This window comes from Peromyscus maniculatus, chromosome 22, assembly GCF_049852395.1.
Source record: "Peromyscus maniculatus bairdii isolate BWxNUB_F1_BW_parent chromosome 22, HU_Pman_BW_mat_3.1, whole genome shotgun sequence".
Classification (NCBI taxonomy): Eukaryota; Metazoa; Chordata; class Mammalia; order Rodentia; family Cricetidae; genus Peromyscus; species Peromyscus maniculatus.
In genome coordinates, this window is record NC_134873.1 from 16,519,582 (window position 1) to 16,538,833 (window position 19,252).

Here is a 19,252-nt window from a genome sequence, read left to right on the forward strand (position 1 = left end):
ATACAACTTTAATATCAGCACTCAGAAGGCAGAAGCAAGTAGATCTGTGAGTTTCAGGCCATCCAGGGCTACATAGTGAGACACCGTCTCCTCCCCTATCCCACCCCCACCCCCCAAAAAAAGAGGCAAAAAAAATCAATTTAAATTTGAAGTAATATTTTTTAATTTATTTCTTGGTGTGTGTGTGTACAAGTGTGGCACTAGAGATCAGACCCAAGGCTTTTTACTTGATAGACAAGTGTTCTACCACTAAGATATGTCCCCAACCTAGAATTTACCATTTTAAAGTCGTTAAACTCTTAAAATCCATTAACTAAATGTGTATTTAACTAAAAATCAGATGATGTGTACTATTATTATATATTCACATTTTGCTATAAGTCAGATAAATTATTTGAGTGGGTTTAGAAAATGTTAATTTATCTGCGTCTTGTGTTAGAGGAATAATATAGCAGTGTGTGGCTGATGTTCCTCTTTGTACTCTTAGCCACCGTGGCTTTTAATTAAACTTTAACATCTTGTAGCCAGTTTCATAATTTGGTTTTTGCAGTCAGAGGCAGCCTTGCCTATGATTTACTACCTTTGACTAGCTTGACACGTAGGCAGGTTTTGTTTTTTTTTTTTATGTAGCTATTTCATACAAGTTTCCCTTTACCCTAGTTGGCACACATCCATCTAGTGTTTATTGGGCAATGGAAATAATGACAGCCTTGGAGCTAGTCTGAGTATCCCACAGGCATTTGACAGTGAACAGTTCAAACTGGTCTTCTGGGCTTTGTTTCAACTATTTGGATAAAGTTGGCTTCCAAGCATATTTATCTTATTTCTTGTCTGTGCTTCTGTGTCTATTATAGTTGTGAGGATAATAACTTCTATTGTCAGCCAAGATAGAAGGGCAGATGTGCAGATCAAAAGCATTTGTTTTCGTCACACTTTTACAAATATTGCAAGAGCTCAAGTCTCTGCACAGGCTCACGAAGTGACCAGCTGGGTGCTGTTGTGGGCAGAAGAGAACTGAGAGCAGGAAGAGATTTCTGTTCTCCCACAGGATTTGCTTTTCCTCTGCATCCTCACATTATTTTACAGACCTAATAAGAGTTCCAGTGGGTTATTTTAAAAAAGACAAGTTTGTGGGATAGAATATAGGGGTGAATCTGGGAAGGACTTCTTATCTTGTTCAACTGTAGAATGATTGAATAAATTATAATTCAACATAATGATGAAGTATTATTAGTCCATTAAAAACCATGTTATGAAATTTATAAAAAGAATTTCATGGGTGCATAAAGACATCAAGCTGCTCACCCTATGTTTTCAACTTCTGTATCATGACTATGAAGTGACTTTCATAAGACTGAAGAAGTAAATGTTAAATCTGTTTGGATTTTCTCTATATTTTTATTCTTTTCTTAAACCAAAACCATGATGAGTTTTTCTGAAAGCGTTACATGTGTGTGCATGTCCCACCTGTTGATTGACGTGAGGAAGTTTCTCCCTCAACCTCATACTAATATCAGTCATGTTGTACTCCACATAATTTCCTTTTTTGAGACAGTGTCTCACTTATGAAGTCCTGGCTAGCCTGAAACTACAATGTAGACCAGGCTGGCCTCAAGCTTACAGAGATCTACCTGCCTCTGCCTCCAGAGTGCTGGGATTGAAGTTGTGAGCCACCATGCCTGACTCTCCAGGTAATTTTTGTGGCTAAGGAGAAAGATAGAGTTGATGGGACAGTTATGAAAATAAGTAGTAGAACTTAAAATCCAACTAAACCCAGCTAAAGAGTTTCGTTAGGACCTGTGCTAATATTAATATGAAATCCTAAAAGGCCTTGTACCCCTATCAAACTTCACTTTGTGAAAGACTTCAATGTATTTCTCCTTCAACTTAACTTCTTCCTTTCTCATTGGTGCCTTGAGAGTGAGTCCATCTTTAAATAGAAGTATGTGGACAAGGGTCACCAGCTACCAGTTCTATTTAAAGATCCATCAGTCCTTTGGGTCAGCTGGGGCCAAGGGTAACGTGCTACAGTGGCTCTTGTGAGGATCAAGCTGTTCCAACCTGAGTGCCCTTACCCTTGTCCCACTGTGGAGTCTTTCCTTTTGCCCCTGACACCTGCTTCTGATTTCCTTTCCAACTGGTTTAGGTTGAGAAGTTGACCTGCAGTTACCAGGAAGTAGTTTTTAGCACAGTCATTTAGGCACTTAGTCCCAGGCCTGCCTGGGAGACAGCAGAATAAGGTCACACTGGTCACACAGAAGTGGCAGCTTTCTGCTCCCACAGATGGCAAGTGGTGTCCAGCACAGGGTAAATAGAAAGGCAGAGATCGGCTAAGAGACACAGAGCCTTTTTAACCTAGAATTTGCAACAGTCCATATCGGAATATGGTTTGTATTCTGATGATAATTAAATACTTTCTAAAAAGACTACTAAAAATAATTCCCTGTAATTTCATAATAAGGGTGGGAGGAGTTGGGAACATTTTTCACTAAAGTAAAACTTTAGTATTAAAAAGATTTTTTTCTAGGTGTACTTACTAAATTCCTTACATTAGCAAAAATGAAATGTTTTGACAACATAAATTTTCCCAACAAACAGTGTAAAACAATTATAGATGTCCATGTTTTATGTTTGACTTTGACTGAGTCATGAAATTAGAGGCCACTGTTTCATTAGATTAATTAGGAGGCCCTCAATTTTCTCAGGACCCCTAAAGCTACACTGATTGGAGTTACTTTCTATGTCATTGTTCTGGACAGTTTCAGTTGTAGTCATGGACTGGCCTGAACCTTATTCATCAGAGCTCTGCTTATGAGCCAGGCAGTTCTCCAGAGTTTTTTTTATTGAGTTGAACAACTTTATATTTGGCAAGTTTTCCAATTTTACTTTGCCTTTATGTCAGGAGTATGTCTATTTGAGAGAGCTGAGTGTAAAGCAGGTGGGGACCTGAATAGGATCTTTATGAATGGTCAGGGTTTTGTTGTGTTTTTAATGGTCAGTTCTGTAGAATCATTTCATGCTTTTGCTCTACTGTTATGGTTCTAGCTTCAGAGTATAAACGGACATTTCCTATCCTAACCACCCGGTCCCAAATAACAGACTCAGAGGCTGAATATGAATTATAAATGCTTGGCCAGTAGCTCAGGCTTATTACTAACTGGCTCTTACACTTAAATTAACCCGTAATTCTTATCTATGTTTAGCCATGTGACTTGGTGCCTTTTCTCAATATGACATTCTCATCTTGCTTCTCTGCATTTATCAGTGACTCTCTAACTCCGAACTTCTCCTTCCCATCATCCTTAGTTTGGTCACCCCACCTCTACGTCCTGCCTGGCTACTGGCCAATCAATGTTTTATTAAACCAATTTGAGTGACAGGTATTTACAGTGCACAAGAAGATTATTCCACAGCATCAGATGTGTGAAAATCCCACTAGAGGATGTGGTTTCATCACTCTTTTCACTGTATATTAAATTTTAAGTAAGATAAAGTTACAGGATATCCTTGAAGGCTTGAAGGAAAGCATTGTTAATTATTAGGTGAGGTTGAAGAATACTGTAGCCTTTTGTACCACACTGGAAAATAGCTACCAGGTCGTTAGATTGGTAGCCCCCAGACTGCATACCTGAATACTGGGGAGGCTGAGGCAGGAGAAATACAAGTTTATGGCCTGCCTGGGCTACAGAGTGAATTCAAGGCCATCTTCTGAAATCCTGTTTCAAAGTAAAAAGTAAGGAGGGTTAGGGGTCTGTCTTCACGGTGAGAGCTTGTTGAGCATGTGCGGCTTCAGGTTTAACCCCCAGTGCTGCAGAAAGAAAAGAAATCAAACAGAGGGAACGGTAAGATGACTTAGCTGGCAGGGGTCGTGCTGTCAAGTCTGCCGACCCGAGTTCAGTCCCTTGAACTCATGATGGAAGGAGAGAACCAATTCCCACAAGGTCCTTCACATGTATATCCTGATGCGCATGTGCCTACATGTGTACACATAAATAAATGTAATAAAAATTATAAAAGAAAAAAGAAACTTGTTACCAGGAATTTAAGACAGTACGTTTCATCTTATTTTAAAACATTGCTTTGTAAAATATTAAAATTTCATAATTCACCAGACAGAGTAGGGCTCAGAGCTTCACTCATGTGTATTTTCCTTCCTTCACTGTTCCCTCAAGGCTGCCCTTGGAGCTGGCTTCTCTGAGAAGACTCCTGCTCACACTGTCACCATGGCTTGTATCTCTTCAAACCAAGCTATGACTACAGGTAAGTGGAATCCAAAGGTGCTTGCTGATTTGACTCCTTTTAATTCATCTTGAGATAAATAAGCAATTAGCACAGAGCTCTTCATTCGTGTTTTATAAAAGTGTTTTTTTGGAAGTTGGGGGTTTTCCAGAGTAGTTTTCCTGCCCTGTGGGGACAGTTGCCTTCTTCCTTAGTCCTGGGCTGGCAGCTACTGGGACTGTCAGTGGGAGGAGGTGCATAGCTTATCCTGATTGGACATTTTCCCACGAGGACAGAGTCCCGCAGCCTCAAGCATCCACATGGTTGTCAGTCCCTGCTCTAGATGGTCCAAGTCATGGCTTTGGAAGACGGCTTAGCTGTGAGCGCTTGTTGAGTAAGCGTGAGGACAGGGGCGGGTACATCCCTAGCCCCTACGTGAATGTGTAGGTGTGGCAGCCTGCTTGTGATCCCAGGATTCAGAAAGCAGAGATAGGGTCCCCAAAGCAAACTGGCTGGCTGGCTGGACAGTCGGAATTGGTGAGGTCTGTTCAAGTGAGAGAACTTGTCTCAGTATACAAGATGGGGCACAGATACCAACCTCTGGCCTGTACACACATACACATCACATGCACACACATCTCCCCATCTGTGCCCCAACATGAGAGCACACATTCATACACGCAAAAAATGCTTTCAATTTTTTCTTCACTTTGTACCCATGTCCTTGGCAATCTATATGGTATTTTAGCTTCTAACAATCTTTCTAAAATTGTGGGGCATTAAATAACTACTTCTATTTAATGAAAAGACAGGAAACTTGACAGGCTCAGTACTTAATGTTATTATTATAATATCAAGGCCAGATTGGGGAGGTCAGTTCATGGATGTCAGGGAATGATGCCAGAGGCAGTGGTTAGGGACTTCTCTACTGAGCAGCATGTGACTGACTCCCAGTTAAAGCAACAGAATATTGCTGCCAGTTACCATACAGGGAAATCTAGATCTGAGAAGTCAGATACCTCATGTAGTAGAAATTAATATTCTGTTTGTGGGCAGGAGTTGGGGAAAAGCCTTTCTAAAAACTTAGGCTGGGAACATATAAACTACGAAAGATGTTTAGGTTTAGAATATTGTTTGAGTTGGGCTGGAGAGATGGCTCAGTACTGGCTGTTCTTCCAGAGGGTGCGGGTATGGCTCCCAGCACCAACATGGCAATTCACAACTATTAACTCCATTCCAGGAGATCTAATGCCCTCGTGGCCTCTGTGGGCACTGGGCACAAATGTGGTGTACATACATATATACAGGCGAAACACACATACACACAGAATAACATAAATAAATTAAAAGAATATCAATTAATTTAGAAGTTGATGTCAGGCCGAGCAGTGGTGTTGCACACCTGTAATCTCAGCACTTGGGAGGCGGAGGCAGTCAGATCTCTGAGTTCGAGGCCAGCCTGGCCTATGGAGTGGGCTCTAGGACAGCCAAGATTGCTCAGAGAAACCTTGTCTTAAAAAAAAAGAAAGAAGAAAAGTTAAAAACTAGCCAGGCGTAGTGGCAGCAGTAAGGGGCAGGTGGATCTCTGTGAGTTTGAAGCCAGCCTGGTCTAGATAGTGAGTTCCAGGACAACCAAAGCTACACAATGAGATCCAGTATCCAGGGGAAAAAAAAGAAGAAAGAAAAGTTAAAACTGATTACTGTTATACAAACTGATAATTGTTACAAAAATTCTTTCATGTGTTTATTTTGCATGCATGCAAGTCATGATGCATGTGTAGAGGTCCAAGGGTAACTTGTGGAAGCTGATACTCTCCTTCGGCCATATCGGCTCTAGGGATGGAGCTGAGGTCCTCTGGCTTGGCTGCAGGAGCCTTCACCTGCTGAGCCATCTCACTTGCCCCTTTTATAGCGCCTTTTAATCAAGAAGCTTACATTTCAGTGGTTTGTTATTCCTACAAAGTTGTTCATGCACATATCCTTTGTACCCGGTAGCTGTTGGTCTGATAGCTTCTGGCCAGTGTGATGTCGTCGTGGCTGGTGGTGTTGAGTTAATGTCTGATGTCCCTATTCGTCATTCAAGAAAAATGAGGAAAATGATGCTTGACCTCAACAAAGCCAAGACTCTGGGCCAGCGCCTGTCCTTGCTCTCTAAATTCAGATTGAATTTCCTATCTCCTGAGGTAAGACTTATGAGTTTAGTGTAAATAAAGATGAGTTTCCAGAGCATCCTGAGCTAGATTACAGTTAGATAGAACACCTATTCTAATAGTTATATATTCTCATGATTACAGGGCAGTGTATTTGGTCAAGATGGGGGTAGGGTAGTTATAAAAATTGTATTTGTAACCTGGGCATGGTAGCACATACCTTTAATCCTAGCACTCCAGAAGCAGAGACAAGTGAATCTGTCTGAGTTCAAGGCCAGCCTGATTTACATAATGAGAGTCTCCAAAAATGTATCTGTTAGCCTTCTTTAGAAATATGTTTGCTCACAAAGAGATTTCTGGATTTCTTTCATTGCTTCTTTGGTGTTTTGTTTTGTTTTTGTTTTTTGAACTAGGGTCTTGCTGAAGTGGCCTCAAATTCAAAATCCCCCTGCCTCAACCTCCTGGATTAGAGGCATGTGTCCCTAGATCCAGCCAATGAATAGATTTCAACTTTTCTAAATAGCATTGAGCAGTCCTATGCATGCTCTAACACCTCTGAAGAGTGTAACTGTTCTCAATGTCTCCTTTGCTAGCTCCCCGCAGTGGCTGAGTTCTCCACTAATGAGACCATGGGCCACTCTGCAGACCGACTGGCTGCTGCCTTTGCTGTTTCTAGAATGGAACAGGATGAATATGCACTGCGTTCTCATAGTCTGGCCAAGAAGGCACAGGATGAAGGACATCTTTCTGATATTGTACCCTTCAAAGTACCAGGTAAAGGTGATACTTATTGAGGTGTTCTGAATTGTTTCAGTTGCTCCAAAAACATCAAAATCTGTTTTTTTTAAAGGATTTATTTATTTTTATTTTATGTTTTTATGTGTATATGTTAGTGTGTGTTATGTGCATCATGTGCATGTAGGTGTCCACACAGGCCGTAAGAGGGCATTGGAGCCCCTGGAACCAAGGTTACAGGTGACTGTGAGCCCACTGATGTGGGGCTGGGAACTGAGTCTGGATCCTCGGCAAGGGCAGCAAGTGCTCTTAATGACTGCGCCAACTCTTCAACCCTAAACTTAAAAACCTTGAGTGATAATTTCTTAAAGACAGGGTCTTACTATGTGGCCCTGGCTAGGCTTGAGCTCACAGAAAGGCCTGCTTTTGCCTCCCTAGTGCTATGATTAATTTACTTTTTAATAAGTATAATGATTGTTTCCAAAATACTCAGTTTTTATTCTTAAATATGGACTCAACTTTAGGCTTATGTTGTAACACAGGTAAACTTAAAAAAGGTTTTGTTGTTTTTTAAAACAAGGTCTAATAATAAACCTTGGTTAGCCTCATATTTTGTTGCTGAGGCTGACCTTGAACTCCTGATCTTCTGCCTCTACCTAAGTGGTAGAATTGTGTGTATATGCTACCATGCCCAACTTTTTTAAGTTTTTATAAGTGCCTCCTTTCAGATACTCCAGGGGTAACTCTCTTTCTCTGCGTGCGTGCCTGCGTGTGTGCACGTGTTCATAGTCCGTGAGTGGAGGCCGGAGGACAGTTTAACAGAGTCAGTTTTCTCCTTCAGCCATGTGGATCTTGGTGATCAGACTCGTCATCAGGCTTGGTGGCAAGTCCTTTACCTGCTGAGCCAGCTCACCCGCCTTGTTTTTTTGTAGGGTGTTACTATGTAGCTCTAACTGACCTCTTGTTTGTAGCAGTCCTCTTGCCTCAACCTCCCAAGTGCTTGAATTACAGGTATGAGTCACAGTGCCTCTGTCAAGCCTGTTTAAAATTCCTGACTCATATGATTTCTGTATAATACAGCTGAATTTGAGTGGATGTTTTAAGAAAACAAGATAGTGGATGATTGTTTGTTTGTTTGTTTTTGAGAAAGGATTTTACTGTGTAATCCTGGCTGGCCTGATACATGCTATGTAGCCCATGGTATCCTCAAACTCACAATGGTCTTCCTGTCTCAGCCTCCAAAGTACTAGATATGCTTGGCATGGTGTGTGTGTGTGTGTGTGTGTGTGTGTGTGTGTGTGTGTGTGTGTGTGTGTGTAAAACTAAGTAAATGGAAACAAAATAAAATTTGGTCACATCTTGGTAACAAAATAAAATTTGATCATGTCTTGGTAACCATAAAAGGTTTTCTTTTAAAGATGGGGGTGTGTACAGCTCAGTAGTATAGTGCTCGCTCAGGGTAGTCAAGGCCCTGGGTAGGGGAGGATTGATCCCTAGCAATAAAAAGGCTTTCTTCATAGTTGACAAATAATATTTACATTGCATTTGCTCTTAAGTTTCTAGTTATGTGTATGTGTCTGTGTGTGGATATATGCACATTCATGGGGGTCCTTTAGAGGCTAGAAGAGAATATTGGTTCCCTTGGAGCTGGAGTTATAGGTAGTTTCGAGTTGCCCAACGTGGGTTCTAGGTACTGAACTTGGATCCTCAGACTGAGCCATCTTTCTAGCACCCCCTGCCCTTTATTATTTTAAAAGCATATTGCTATAGAGAAGATATATAATGCTTGCAGTCTCTTAGAGTTAAAAAATTCATGTTGTTATAGGAAAGGACACAGTTACCAAAGATAATGGGATCCGTCCTTCCTCATTGGAGCAAATGGCCAAACTAAAACCTGCGTTCATCAAACCCTATGGCACAGTGACAGCTGCAAATTCTTCTTTCCTGGTAATTGTCAATGCTACTTGTGTTTAACAGTGGCTTTTCTGTATTCTCAATAGAGGAGCCTGCAACAAATTTGCTTGTGTGTGATAGGAGGCTTAAAGTAAAGCTATTCACTGTAAAGAAAATGTTAAAGGAAGCTGGAGGATCAAGAGTGTGCGGTCAGCCTAGAAATGAAGACCCTGTCTGAAAACCCAACAAATAGAGCTTTGCTTTGAGATGGGATTTCCTTATGTATCTAGGTTGGCCTCCAAATTACAGTCCTTCTGCCTCAGCCTCCCTAGTGCTGGGATTACAGGAGTGCACCATGTTTAAACACCACGTTTAAACTAATAGTTTTAAGGTCTCAGGTCTCTCACTATACTGATACAGTGCTGTTCTTTTTGTGCACTTGGCCATTCATCAAACTTGTATTGCTTATTTATGCTAGGCACTGGAAATGGAAAGGACAGTTGTGATGTAGTGAGAAGCACTATGGTGGCTGTAGATTAGCCACTGAGGATACCAGAGAGGCTGCTCAAAAGAGGTAGCAAGTGAATTTATGTGTGTCTGTGCATCATGTATGTACAGTGCCCATAGAGGCCAGAAGTGACATTGCTATTCTGCAACTAGAGTTACAGATTGTTCTTAGCTACTGTGTGGGTACTGGGAACCGAATCTGGGTCCTCTGGAAGAACAATTCTCTTAATGACTGAGCTTTCTCTCCAGCCCTGAATGTTTCTTTGACAGTATAACTAATCAGTTTCTACCACCGTACCCAGCAGTGAACAAACTATTAATGTAGTATCCATAAACCATTTTTTATGTATAGACACCTGTGTTCCAAGACTTTATGGCCACCCTACTGGCTACATGTTCTTTTCACGATTCAGAGTTTTAAAAAAAGATGTATAATTAAATGTGACAGAACTTGTTTTGATTTTTGCATACTATATGGGTTTCATTTTCTTTGGAATTGTGGAGGACATTCTTTCATTCTTTTTTTCTTTCTTGGTTTGTTTGTTTGAGGCAGGGTTTCTCTGTGCAGCCCTGGCCTGGCTGTCTTGGAACTCACTCTGTAGACCAGGCTGGCCTTGAACTCAGAGATCCACTTGCCTCTGCCTCCTGATGATTAAAGGAGTGCACCACCACCTGGCCATTCTTTCCTTTTTGAAGTAATGGCAAAGGGCTTTTTAAAAACAAGAAACAAAACCCCAGCAGTACCTCTTTGTTTTGGGATAAAAACCTATGAGATGTGTTGAAAGTTCTAAAGCCATGGCTTTAATGTCACCTGCCCACCTGTGTCTTCTCTCAGTGTTTTCCCTCTAGAATAAAATCTCAAAGCTGTGGGCAGGTGCAGCTAAGAAACAGCACAGAAAATGTAAAAATAAATAATTGAAGTAAATAAAATACTGTTCCAATTCATAAAAAAAAATTTTCTGGGGCTGGGGATTTAGCTCAGTGGTAGAGCGCTTGCCTAGCAAGCACAAGGCCCTGGGTTCGTTCCTCAGCTCTGGAAAAATAAAATAAAATAAAATAAAAAAATTATTTTCTGTGCCAAAAGCAAAAACTGGTCCTTATTTCTGAAGTTGCCCCTCCCAGTGTATTTTGATAAATTATGATACCTTACGAACAGTCCCTGCTGCCATTGTCTCCCAAATGGCTCAGTGTGTATGCTTGATTGTGACTTCATGGTGGGTACAGTAGAGGGAGTTTGTTACACAGAGACTTAGGAGGTGCTGCCGGAGCCCTCCAGATGACGTCATTGTTCTGTTACCATTTCAGACTGATGGCGCTTCTGCGATGCTAATCATGTCAGAGGAAAAAGCTCTGGCCATGGGTTATAAGCCAAAGGCATATTTGAGGTAAGTAAATATTCTGGTGAATTGCCTGTGACTTCTTTATTACTGGAGCTAACCTCTCTGGTTTTTGTCTAGGGATTTTATTTATGTGTCCCAAGATCCAAAAGATCAGCTTTTACTTGGGTAAGTAGTAGTGTATATCTCTCTGGATTTCAATAAAAAGTAATTGAATTTTTATTACATTTATTTAGTGTGTATGGAGGGGGTCGGAGTATAGTTTACAGTAGTTGATTTTCTCCCCTCCACCATATGGGGCCCAGGGATCAATTGCTCACATTTTTACACAGGTTTGAAAGTATGCTAAGCCCTAAATTGGCATAATAAGCGTTTTCTTTCATATCACTATCCACTGTGCTATGTAATTTGCCAACACCTCCGCTCTGTGGTGCCTGTGTGTTTATGTGTTTGGGGGATTGAAACTAAAGGTCTGCTTATGTAGACAAGCACTCCCAACACTGAACCTCACCCCATGTCTCTGATTATCTCTCCTTTCTCCACTGGCTTCTTGATAACCCTGAGAGTAGCCAAGCCCTTTCCCCTGCTTTACCTCTTTGAATTCTGTTCCTTTTTTCTTTAGTTTTAACTTACCCTTCACTGATTGCCTGCTGATTATCTGTTTCTCCAGTCCTACAGTGTAGTGAAGATGAAGGGCATATCTTTTTGTATCCTCAACATTTGATTAGTATTTGTATAGTAGAACCAGTGAATAAGTATAGAATCAATTTGGAGTACACTAAGAAATGCTTAAGTTAAAATGGAAAGTTTTAGGTTTCTACCTTTTGGTTTTTTTTTTTTTTTCAGACCAACATATGCTACTCCAAAAGTTCTAGAAAAGGCAGGATTAACCATGAATGATATTGATGCTTTTGAATTTCATGAAGCCTTCTCAGTAAGTTGTTTATAAGACACACCTGAAATGAGTATAATCATGAAAAATGAAGTCCATGCTTGTAGGGAATGGGGCTTTGTATTTCAAACTTTACCGCTTTGAAGGGAGGGCTAGGTCAGAGAATTGGGTCACACTTATGGTATTGAAAATTTCCCTTTGGAGGCTGTTTCTTAGAGGCTTATTAAGAAGGGTTAAATTTAATCCCAGCACTCAGGAGGCAGAGGCAGATCTCTGTGAGTTCTAGGCCAGCCTGTTCTCCAAAGCGAGTTCCAGGAAAGGCGCAAAGCTACACAGAGAAACCCTGTCTCCAAAAAAAAAAAAAAAAAAAAAAAAAAGGGTTAAATTATTTCTTTAGGACACTCACTGAGAACTGATGTAAAGATTTGCTTAAAGTTATACAAGTCTATGTCTTAGATAAAGCCCAGAAGAGCATTGATAACAAAGACTTGAATTATTTTCCCTCCTAGGGTCAGATTTTGGCCAACTTTAAAGCCATGGATTCTGACTGGTTTGCACAAAACTACATGGGCAGGAAAAGCAAGGTAAGTTTCTAATAAAGAATATGCTTGAATTTCCTAGTGAAAAGAGTAAGTCTTTATGTTGTCTTCTTCTGTCCATCTCAGTCGAGTGCATGCACTAATTTGTAAGGTAGTCAGCATTAGTTACTTCCCTTGGGGTTGCATGCTTCCTCTTAGGAAGAGCCTGATTTGATTGTCTTAAGTAAACTCGCCTTTAAATTGGTCTTTGTTTTTGTGGGAGCCAGGTTGGATCACCTCCGCTGGAGAAGTTTAATATCTGGGGTGGATCACTGTCTCTGGGACACCCTTTTGGAGCCACAGGCTGTCGGTTGGTCATGGCAGCCGCCAACAGACTGAGGAAGGACGGAGGCCAATACGGTTTAGTGGCTGCCTGCGCGGCTGGAGGACAGGTATGTCTGTCACAGCAGGGTCCCAAGACTGCTTTGTTTGAAGTGTTCATGACGCTCTATTTCTGGGAGATGGGGAGACTATTGATTTTGATTCTGACATTTCATTGAAAGGAAAGTGGTCTTTAAATCCAAGCTGTTTTTCTTTTTTAAAATGTTTACTTTTCTTGTTTACAAAATTAATATATGACCATTATGGAAACTATGTAAAATATAAAAATGTATAGAAAAAATATTTATAAACCTCTTTGCCAGGCACTAGCATTAGAAGCATCTCCATGTATTTTCTTCTTTAACAATACACTTTTATTCATTCACCTAATAATCACAACACCTTATCTGGGAACTCTAAGGGAAACAGTCTCTGTGGCTGTTAACTCAGTGATGACGTCCTGGGTTCAGTCCTCAGCACCACCACAACAAAACCGTTCTCCTCAAGAACGAGATTATTCTGTAGGGCAGTTAACTGTCCTAGACATTTGGCTGCTGTTCAATCAGGAGGTGTATTGCTTTGATAGACATTTTCCTGTCTCCCTCACCCCATTATAGAGTTAGCATTCTACATACTACATTTCACTGGGAATAAAATCCAAAAAGAAGATTAACTAGAGCCTTTTATTGGTTCTTCAAGACAGGGTTTCTCTATGTAGTCCTGGCTGTCCTGGAACTTGTTTTATTGACCAGGCTGGACTCAAACTCAGAGATTACCTGCTGAGTACTGTGATTAAAGGCTGCCACCAGCACCACCAAGTAGTCTTTTTTTCTATTCTGGTATGGACAGGTTTTTGTTTTCTTGCATATTTTAGACACTGTTACTAATCAAGACAAATAAGCTATAGAAGAGCATAAAAGTCTGTCTATTGCATACCACGCTGAGTACACCTGATCTCTCAAACTATAAAATCATTTCAAAGACTTCATAGCTAGCTTTTCCCTAGAGACTTTGAAGAAATAAAGGTAATTTATTTTATTTATAAATTGAGCCAGGTGTGGCGCACGCCTTTAATCCCAGCACTGAGAGGCAGAGGCAGGTGGATCTCTGCGAGTTCGAGGACAGCCTGGTCTAGAGGGAGTTCCAGGACAGCCAGGATCCAGAGAAACCCTGCCTCGAAAAAACAACCACAAAAAAGTTGAAACATTGTTGCTTCATGACCGGAAACTTTTGGGTCTAGGTATTGGACCCAGGGCTCTACTGGGGATAGCCCCCTAACTTAGAAATGCTTTACAATTGGTGTGACTCCCTATTGCAGATTTAGGCGAGAGCCTGCTTCTTACCTCTGCCTGCTTCCTCCAGGGAGAGACTGTGTGTGTCACAAGTAGTCCACGCAGATTCCCTTCCTTTCTGTGCAACTTGATCTCCATTGCACAGAATGTAAATAACATTGGATGATTTTGTGGATGATCGAAGAAGACTGTTCAATGTCTTTTAGAAGTTTTAAACTTGCTACTAATTTGTTTCATTGAGCCAATAGAGTGATACCAACATGGTTAGGAAATTAGAGCATAAATTCACCATTGTGGATCTAGAGTAGTGGTTTGTTCTTTTCTTTCTTTCTTTTTTTAATTTTAGAACATCGCTGTCTTCAATTTCATATATACATATAATGTATGGTGATTATATTCCACCTTATTTTTTTAAATGAACATAATATTTGCAATTGTAACCATTTTTAAGTTCACAATTCAATGGCATGAATTACATTCGTGATATTAATTACATTTGTGGTATTCATTGATTACGTTTGAAGTATTCATTCAATAACTATATTTATGATATTCATTAATTATACAAATTGTATTGATTTATTACATTCATCATATTATGTCCTGATACTACTGTCCGTTTATGGGCTTTTCCATCACACAAAACAGAGATTCTGTACTTAGGAAATCATTGTTCTATATTCCTTTCTTCTCCATCTTGAGATAACATCTAATCTTTCTGTCTCTATGAACTTATATATTCTATATATTTCATGTAATAAAATTCTATAGTATTTGTCCTTTTTTAATGTAAAAACACTTTATGTGTAACTGCAGGAGAAATAATACATAGATAGCTTCATTAAAAACAGGTTATAATTCAAAAGTCCAGGGTTATTTGAAACTGGAAAATATTTTCTCTGTAGAAAATAGTAAAAATGATAACATTTCCCAATAAGCCCTTTTAAGCCAAATAATAGCTGAATTATACATATAAATATTGATTAGATTCTGGGATACAGAAGAAACTTATTTTCCTCTGTTCAGAGAGCTATGTTTTACTTAAGTTGTGTAAGTGAGATTCCTATTCATCTTCCCCTTCACTGTTTGATTTACAGCAGACATTTTTCTATAGGCTAATCCATAATCTAAAAAGATTTTAGCCTCCCCTCCTGAAAGTACAGAAGCATATTCTTTCATCAGCTTAATAGAGTACAAATTCTTATCCTAATAGTGAAATGTTTCACTAAAACTTGCCCAGTGATTGGGCAAAACAAAAACTTATTATAAGCCACAGTCATCTTAGGGTCCCCCGCTAGGTAGCCTCACTGGATCTGTGGGTTGCAGTCTGATTGTCCTTTGCTTTATATTTGGTATCCACTTATGAGTGAGTACATACCATGTTTGTCCTTCTGAGTCTGGGTTACCTCACTCAGGATGATATTTTCTAGTTCCATCCATTTGCCTACAAATTTCATGATGTCATTCTTTTTCTCTGCTGAGTAGTACTCCATTGTGTATATGTACCACATTTTCTTTTCTTTTCTTTTCTTTTTTTTTCCTTTGGTTTTTTGAGACAGGGTTTCTCTGTGTAGCTTTGCGCCTTTCCTGGAACTCACTCTGTAGCCCAGGCTGGCCTCGAACTCACAGAGATCCGCCTGGCTCTGCCTCCCGAGTGCTGGGATTAAATGCATGTGCTACTACCGCCCAGCTATACCACATTTTCTTAATCCATTCTTCAGTTGACAGGTATCAAGGTTGTTTCCAGGTTCTGGCTATTGTGAATATTGCTGCTATGAACATAGCTGAGCATGTATCTTTGTGGTGTGATTGAGCATTCCTTGGGTATATGCCCAAGAGTGGTATGGCTGGGTCTTGAGGTAGATCAATTCCCAATTTTCTGAGAAACCACCATACTTTTTTTTCTTTTTTAAAGTAACTTATTTTTATTTTATATTTATTGGTGTTTTGCTTACATGTATGTCTGTGTGAGGGTGTCAGAAGCCCTGGAACTGGAGTTACAGACAGGTATGAGCTGCCATTGGGAATTGCACTCCAGTCCTCTGGAAGAGCAGCCAATGCTCTTACCACTAAGCCACCTTTCCAGCCCCAGAGCAGTGTTTTTCATCTTTGGCATAGTTAATATTCTGGACCAGTTATTCTGTGGACTGTGGACTGTGGGATGTTTTAACATAGCCTCCACCCACCAGATTCCAATAGCAACAAATTCTTCCCAATCCTACCCTGGCCCATATGTAGGCACATAGTTGAAACAAGTAGCGATACCTCCAGACATTGCCAGATGTCCTCTGGAGAGGGTGGGAGACACTTCTCCTAGTTGATAACCACTGATCCTTTTGGAACATGAAAACAGTACATTGTAAGTAAAACCGGGAGTGCTCAGCCTCCCGAGTCCTCTGGATAACCCTCAGGTTAGTCAGCCCTTCTGATCTCTGCTCTGTCGGTGTTTGTCTGCTTATGCGCTGTCAAAGTTTTGAACTAATGTGTAAGCTAAGCTCCAGATGAGATCTTGTATCAGAACTTTAAACTTACCTAGTATTGAGCTTGGTACTTTATAAATAAGAGTTTCTTTCTTTCTTTTAAAGATTTATTTATTTATTATGTACACAGAAGAGGGTGCCAGATCTCATTACAGATGGTTGTGAGCCACCATGTGGGTGCTGGGAATTGAACTCAGGGCCTCTGGAAGATCAGTCGATGCTCATAACCTCTGAGCCATCTCTCCAGCCCAATAAGAGTTTATTAATGCATATTAATGGGAATTGAATTGAACCTAGAAGCTGGGCATTTCATGAGGCTGTGTACTGGTTTGATGGCAGTCCAGCGGTTAGGATGACTGTGTTTATCACATAGGAAATCCTGTTTATGTAAGGCTTAAACTTGGGTCGTAACTAGTACCCAGAGCTGTTCAGAGTGTTGGAGAAGGGACATTGTTCTTTCTTCCTACCCTGAACCCTATGCTCAGTTCATCTTCTTAGCCAGAGACTAGTGGAGAGCTGAGCCCAGGCTTCAGAATCCTCACACTGTTCTCAGATCTGCTCTCACTTAACAGTAGCTTTGTGGTCTGACTGAGTCACTTACCCTTTCAAATCCTACTTGGGTTGAAGATGTAGCCTAGTGGTAGAGTGTTTGCCTAGCATGCCTGAGGCCCTGGGATCAATCCCCAGACCACAGAAACTTAAAATAAAAGTGGCCATTTATTACGTTTACTAGGACTCACACTCTGTATTAGAATGAGTCTGGTGCATACATATATGTATCTCTGTGTGTATATATGCATAGTCAGTTACATGTATATAAATACATGTGTGTCTATATAAGGTGTTCTATCTGATTTAACGTTTATAAAAATCTTTCTATACTAGGCACCATGAGCTCCACTGTATAAAGGAAACTGGGGCTCAGAATGATCACTTTCCCATGATCACAGTCGTTGAAAGGTGTTTACACTGTTTGTTCGCTTCCATACTGGCTGATTCGCCACCTTCCATTGCTTTCATGACTCTGACTGGACTTTTTTGTCTTTTGCAGGGTCATGCTATGATTGTGGAAGCTTATCCAAAGTGATTGCTCTAGAGGAGGTGACTGATTTCTGTGCAGCACTCGCACTGGGCAATGCCATTTCAATGCACTACCAAGTGACACCTGTAGTTCCTGGCTCTTCTTAGGAAAACAACATTCGTGGCCTTCTCTTAAATACTTTGCGATCAAGCCTTGCCAGTGTTCCAAGCTTTCCGGTAATCACAGCTGCTGCTCTCCAAGTTCCAGACTATCACAGATGTGTACACAGTTCTCGGTCCCTCTTGTCACTTAGAGATGAGCTGAGGTTTGGAATCATCTTGGAACATTTGCAGATTCCCCTTGTTCCTGTCTGTGTCATAGAGATAATTATTTTTTTTTCTAAAATACAAACCGATGTGCCTAAATTAACTTACTATGGAAAAAATAACCTAAACAGCTCTGAAAACTGAAATGCTTAGCTATATAAATGCCATGTTGGTTTACCTTAATAAAGTAGGAATGTATGAGAGAATTGCTTGTCATCTCTTTATTAGTGGGAGAAGGTGGCCCTTCTGACTTAAGGACAGCTTTACCTTTAGTTACTTATTTGGAACTTACAACTATTTCAGTCAATTGTGAAACCTCCAGGACTGTAAGTAATACCTGGCCTTATATTAATACGCTTCCCATTGCTTAACTGAAGCAAATTGATTTCACGGGAGACGATCCTGTTTGTCAGGGTTGATGTCCCCTGTAAGAACTTACTGTGACTGTTATCCACCCCTCACATTCTTACAGCGGTGCCGCACCAGTCACATTTATGCTGTTCTGAAAACTCCTGGCTTCAGCTGTGGACGTTGGCTTGAATGCTGCTCAAATGTATGGAAGTTGCTGTCAGACTCACCCTGGGGGTAGTGCGGGGGCTTTCGGGCCAGGAACAAAGTGTTGACCTCTGAAAAATAATTCAGAGTTTTCTTGGTAAATTAAAACGTACGTACATACGTACGTACGTATGTATGTACGTACGTATGTATGTATGTATGTATGTATGGGATTTTGTGTGGTGCTGGAATTAAAGTCGGGCCTTATGAATGAATACTAGGCAGGTATTCTGCCACTGAGCTTGAGCCCATAATGTGAGTGATATGTATTTGTTTTTTTAAGTTTCTTCTGAGTCCAAACTTTTATTTTTAGATGTTTGATCTAAAGTTTCTGTTACATTTTGTGTTTTGATATTTAATGAAATTTTTCCCAAAAGGTGTTGTTTTAAGTTCATTTGCAAAAATGACAGAATCCTCATCACTTAGAAAAGAAAACCTAGCTGCACACCTTTAGTCCCAGATCTCAGGGAGGCAGAGCAGGCGGATCTCTGAGTTTGAGGCCAGCCTGGTCTACAGAGTGAGTTTTAGGACAGCCAAGGCTGCACAGAGAAACCCTGTCTCAGAAGAAAAGAAAAAAGAAAAAAAGGAAAAAGAAAACATTGCTAGAAATAGCAATAAGTAGTTTTTCACAAGAGGCTAGCTGGTGTAATGCTGCCCTGATCTACACTTGATCTTGGCCAAAAGGCCGAGAAGCGATGCTGCTGCACTCATCTATTTTGTTTGTATTTACCACATATTATGCTGGAGAAACAGGCTTTGAGGATAACCAGCCCATCAGAGTGAAAAGGACTTCTCAGTATCCCTGTAGTCTCCAGGAATGCTTTGGGGAGTCCTAGACTCAAGGAACCAATGGCAGTTGTCTTAGTTGGGGTTTCTATTGCTGTGATGGAACACCATGACCAAAAGCAAGTTATTTGGCTTACACTTCCAGATCACTGTTCATATTG

The 19,252-nt window shown here is 40.5% G+C and overlaps 1 protein-coding gene across 7 annotated transcripts in view; it reads left to right on the top strand.

The window, feature by feature from the left end:
• Hadhb (hydroxyacyl-CoA dehydrogenase trifunctional multienzyme complex subunit beta) overlaps nucleotides 1-17,956 on the top strand; it is a 35,862-nt gene extending 17,906 nt beyond the window's left edge. For all 7 annotated transcript variants that reach the window (XM_006994277.4, XM_006994278.4, XM_042269899.2 and 4 more), the window contains 10 exons: nucleotides 4,173-4,260; nucleotides 6,214-6,401; nucleotides 6,962-7,142; nucleotides 8,929-9,050; nucleotides 10,809-10,888; nucleotides 10,961-11,008; nucleotides 11,687-11,774; nucleotides 12,242-12,316; nucleotides 12,538-12,702; nucleotides 17,455-17,956. In XM_006994277.4, coding sequence (XP_006994339.1) covers nucleotides 4,173-4,260; nucleotides 6,214-6,401; nucleotides 6,962-7,142; nucleotides 8,929-9,050; nucleotides 10,809-10,888; nucleotides 10,961-11,008; nucleotides 11,687-11,774; nucleotides 12,242-12,316; nucleotides 12,538-12,702; nucleotides 17,455-17,490 — 1,071 coding nt within the window. In that variant the 3' untranslated portion in view covers nucleotides 17,491-17,956. The remainder of the gene's footprint in view (nucleotides 1-4,172; nucleotides 4,261-6,213; nucleotides 6,402-6,961; nucleotides 7,143-8,928; nucleotides 9,051-10,808; nucleotides 10,889-10,960; nucleotides 11,009-11,686; nucleotides 11,775-12,241; nucleotides 12,317-12,537; nucleotides 12,703-17,454) is intronic.
• Nucleotides 17,957-19,252: the final 1,296 nt, after the last annotated feature.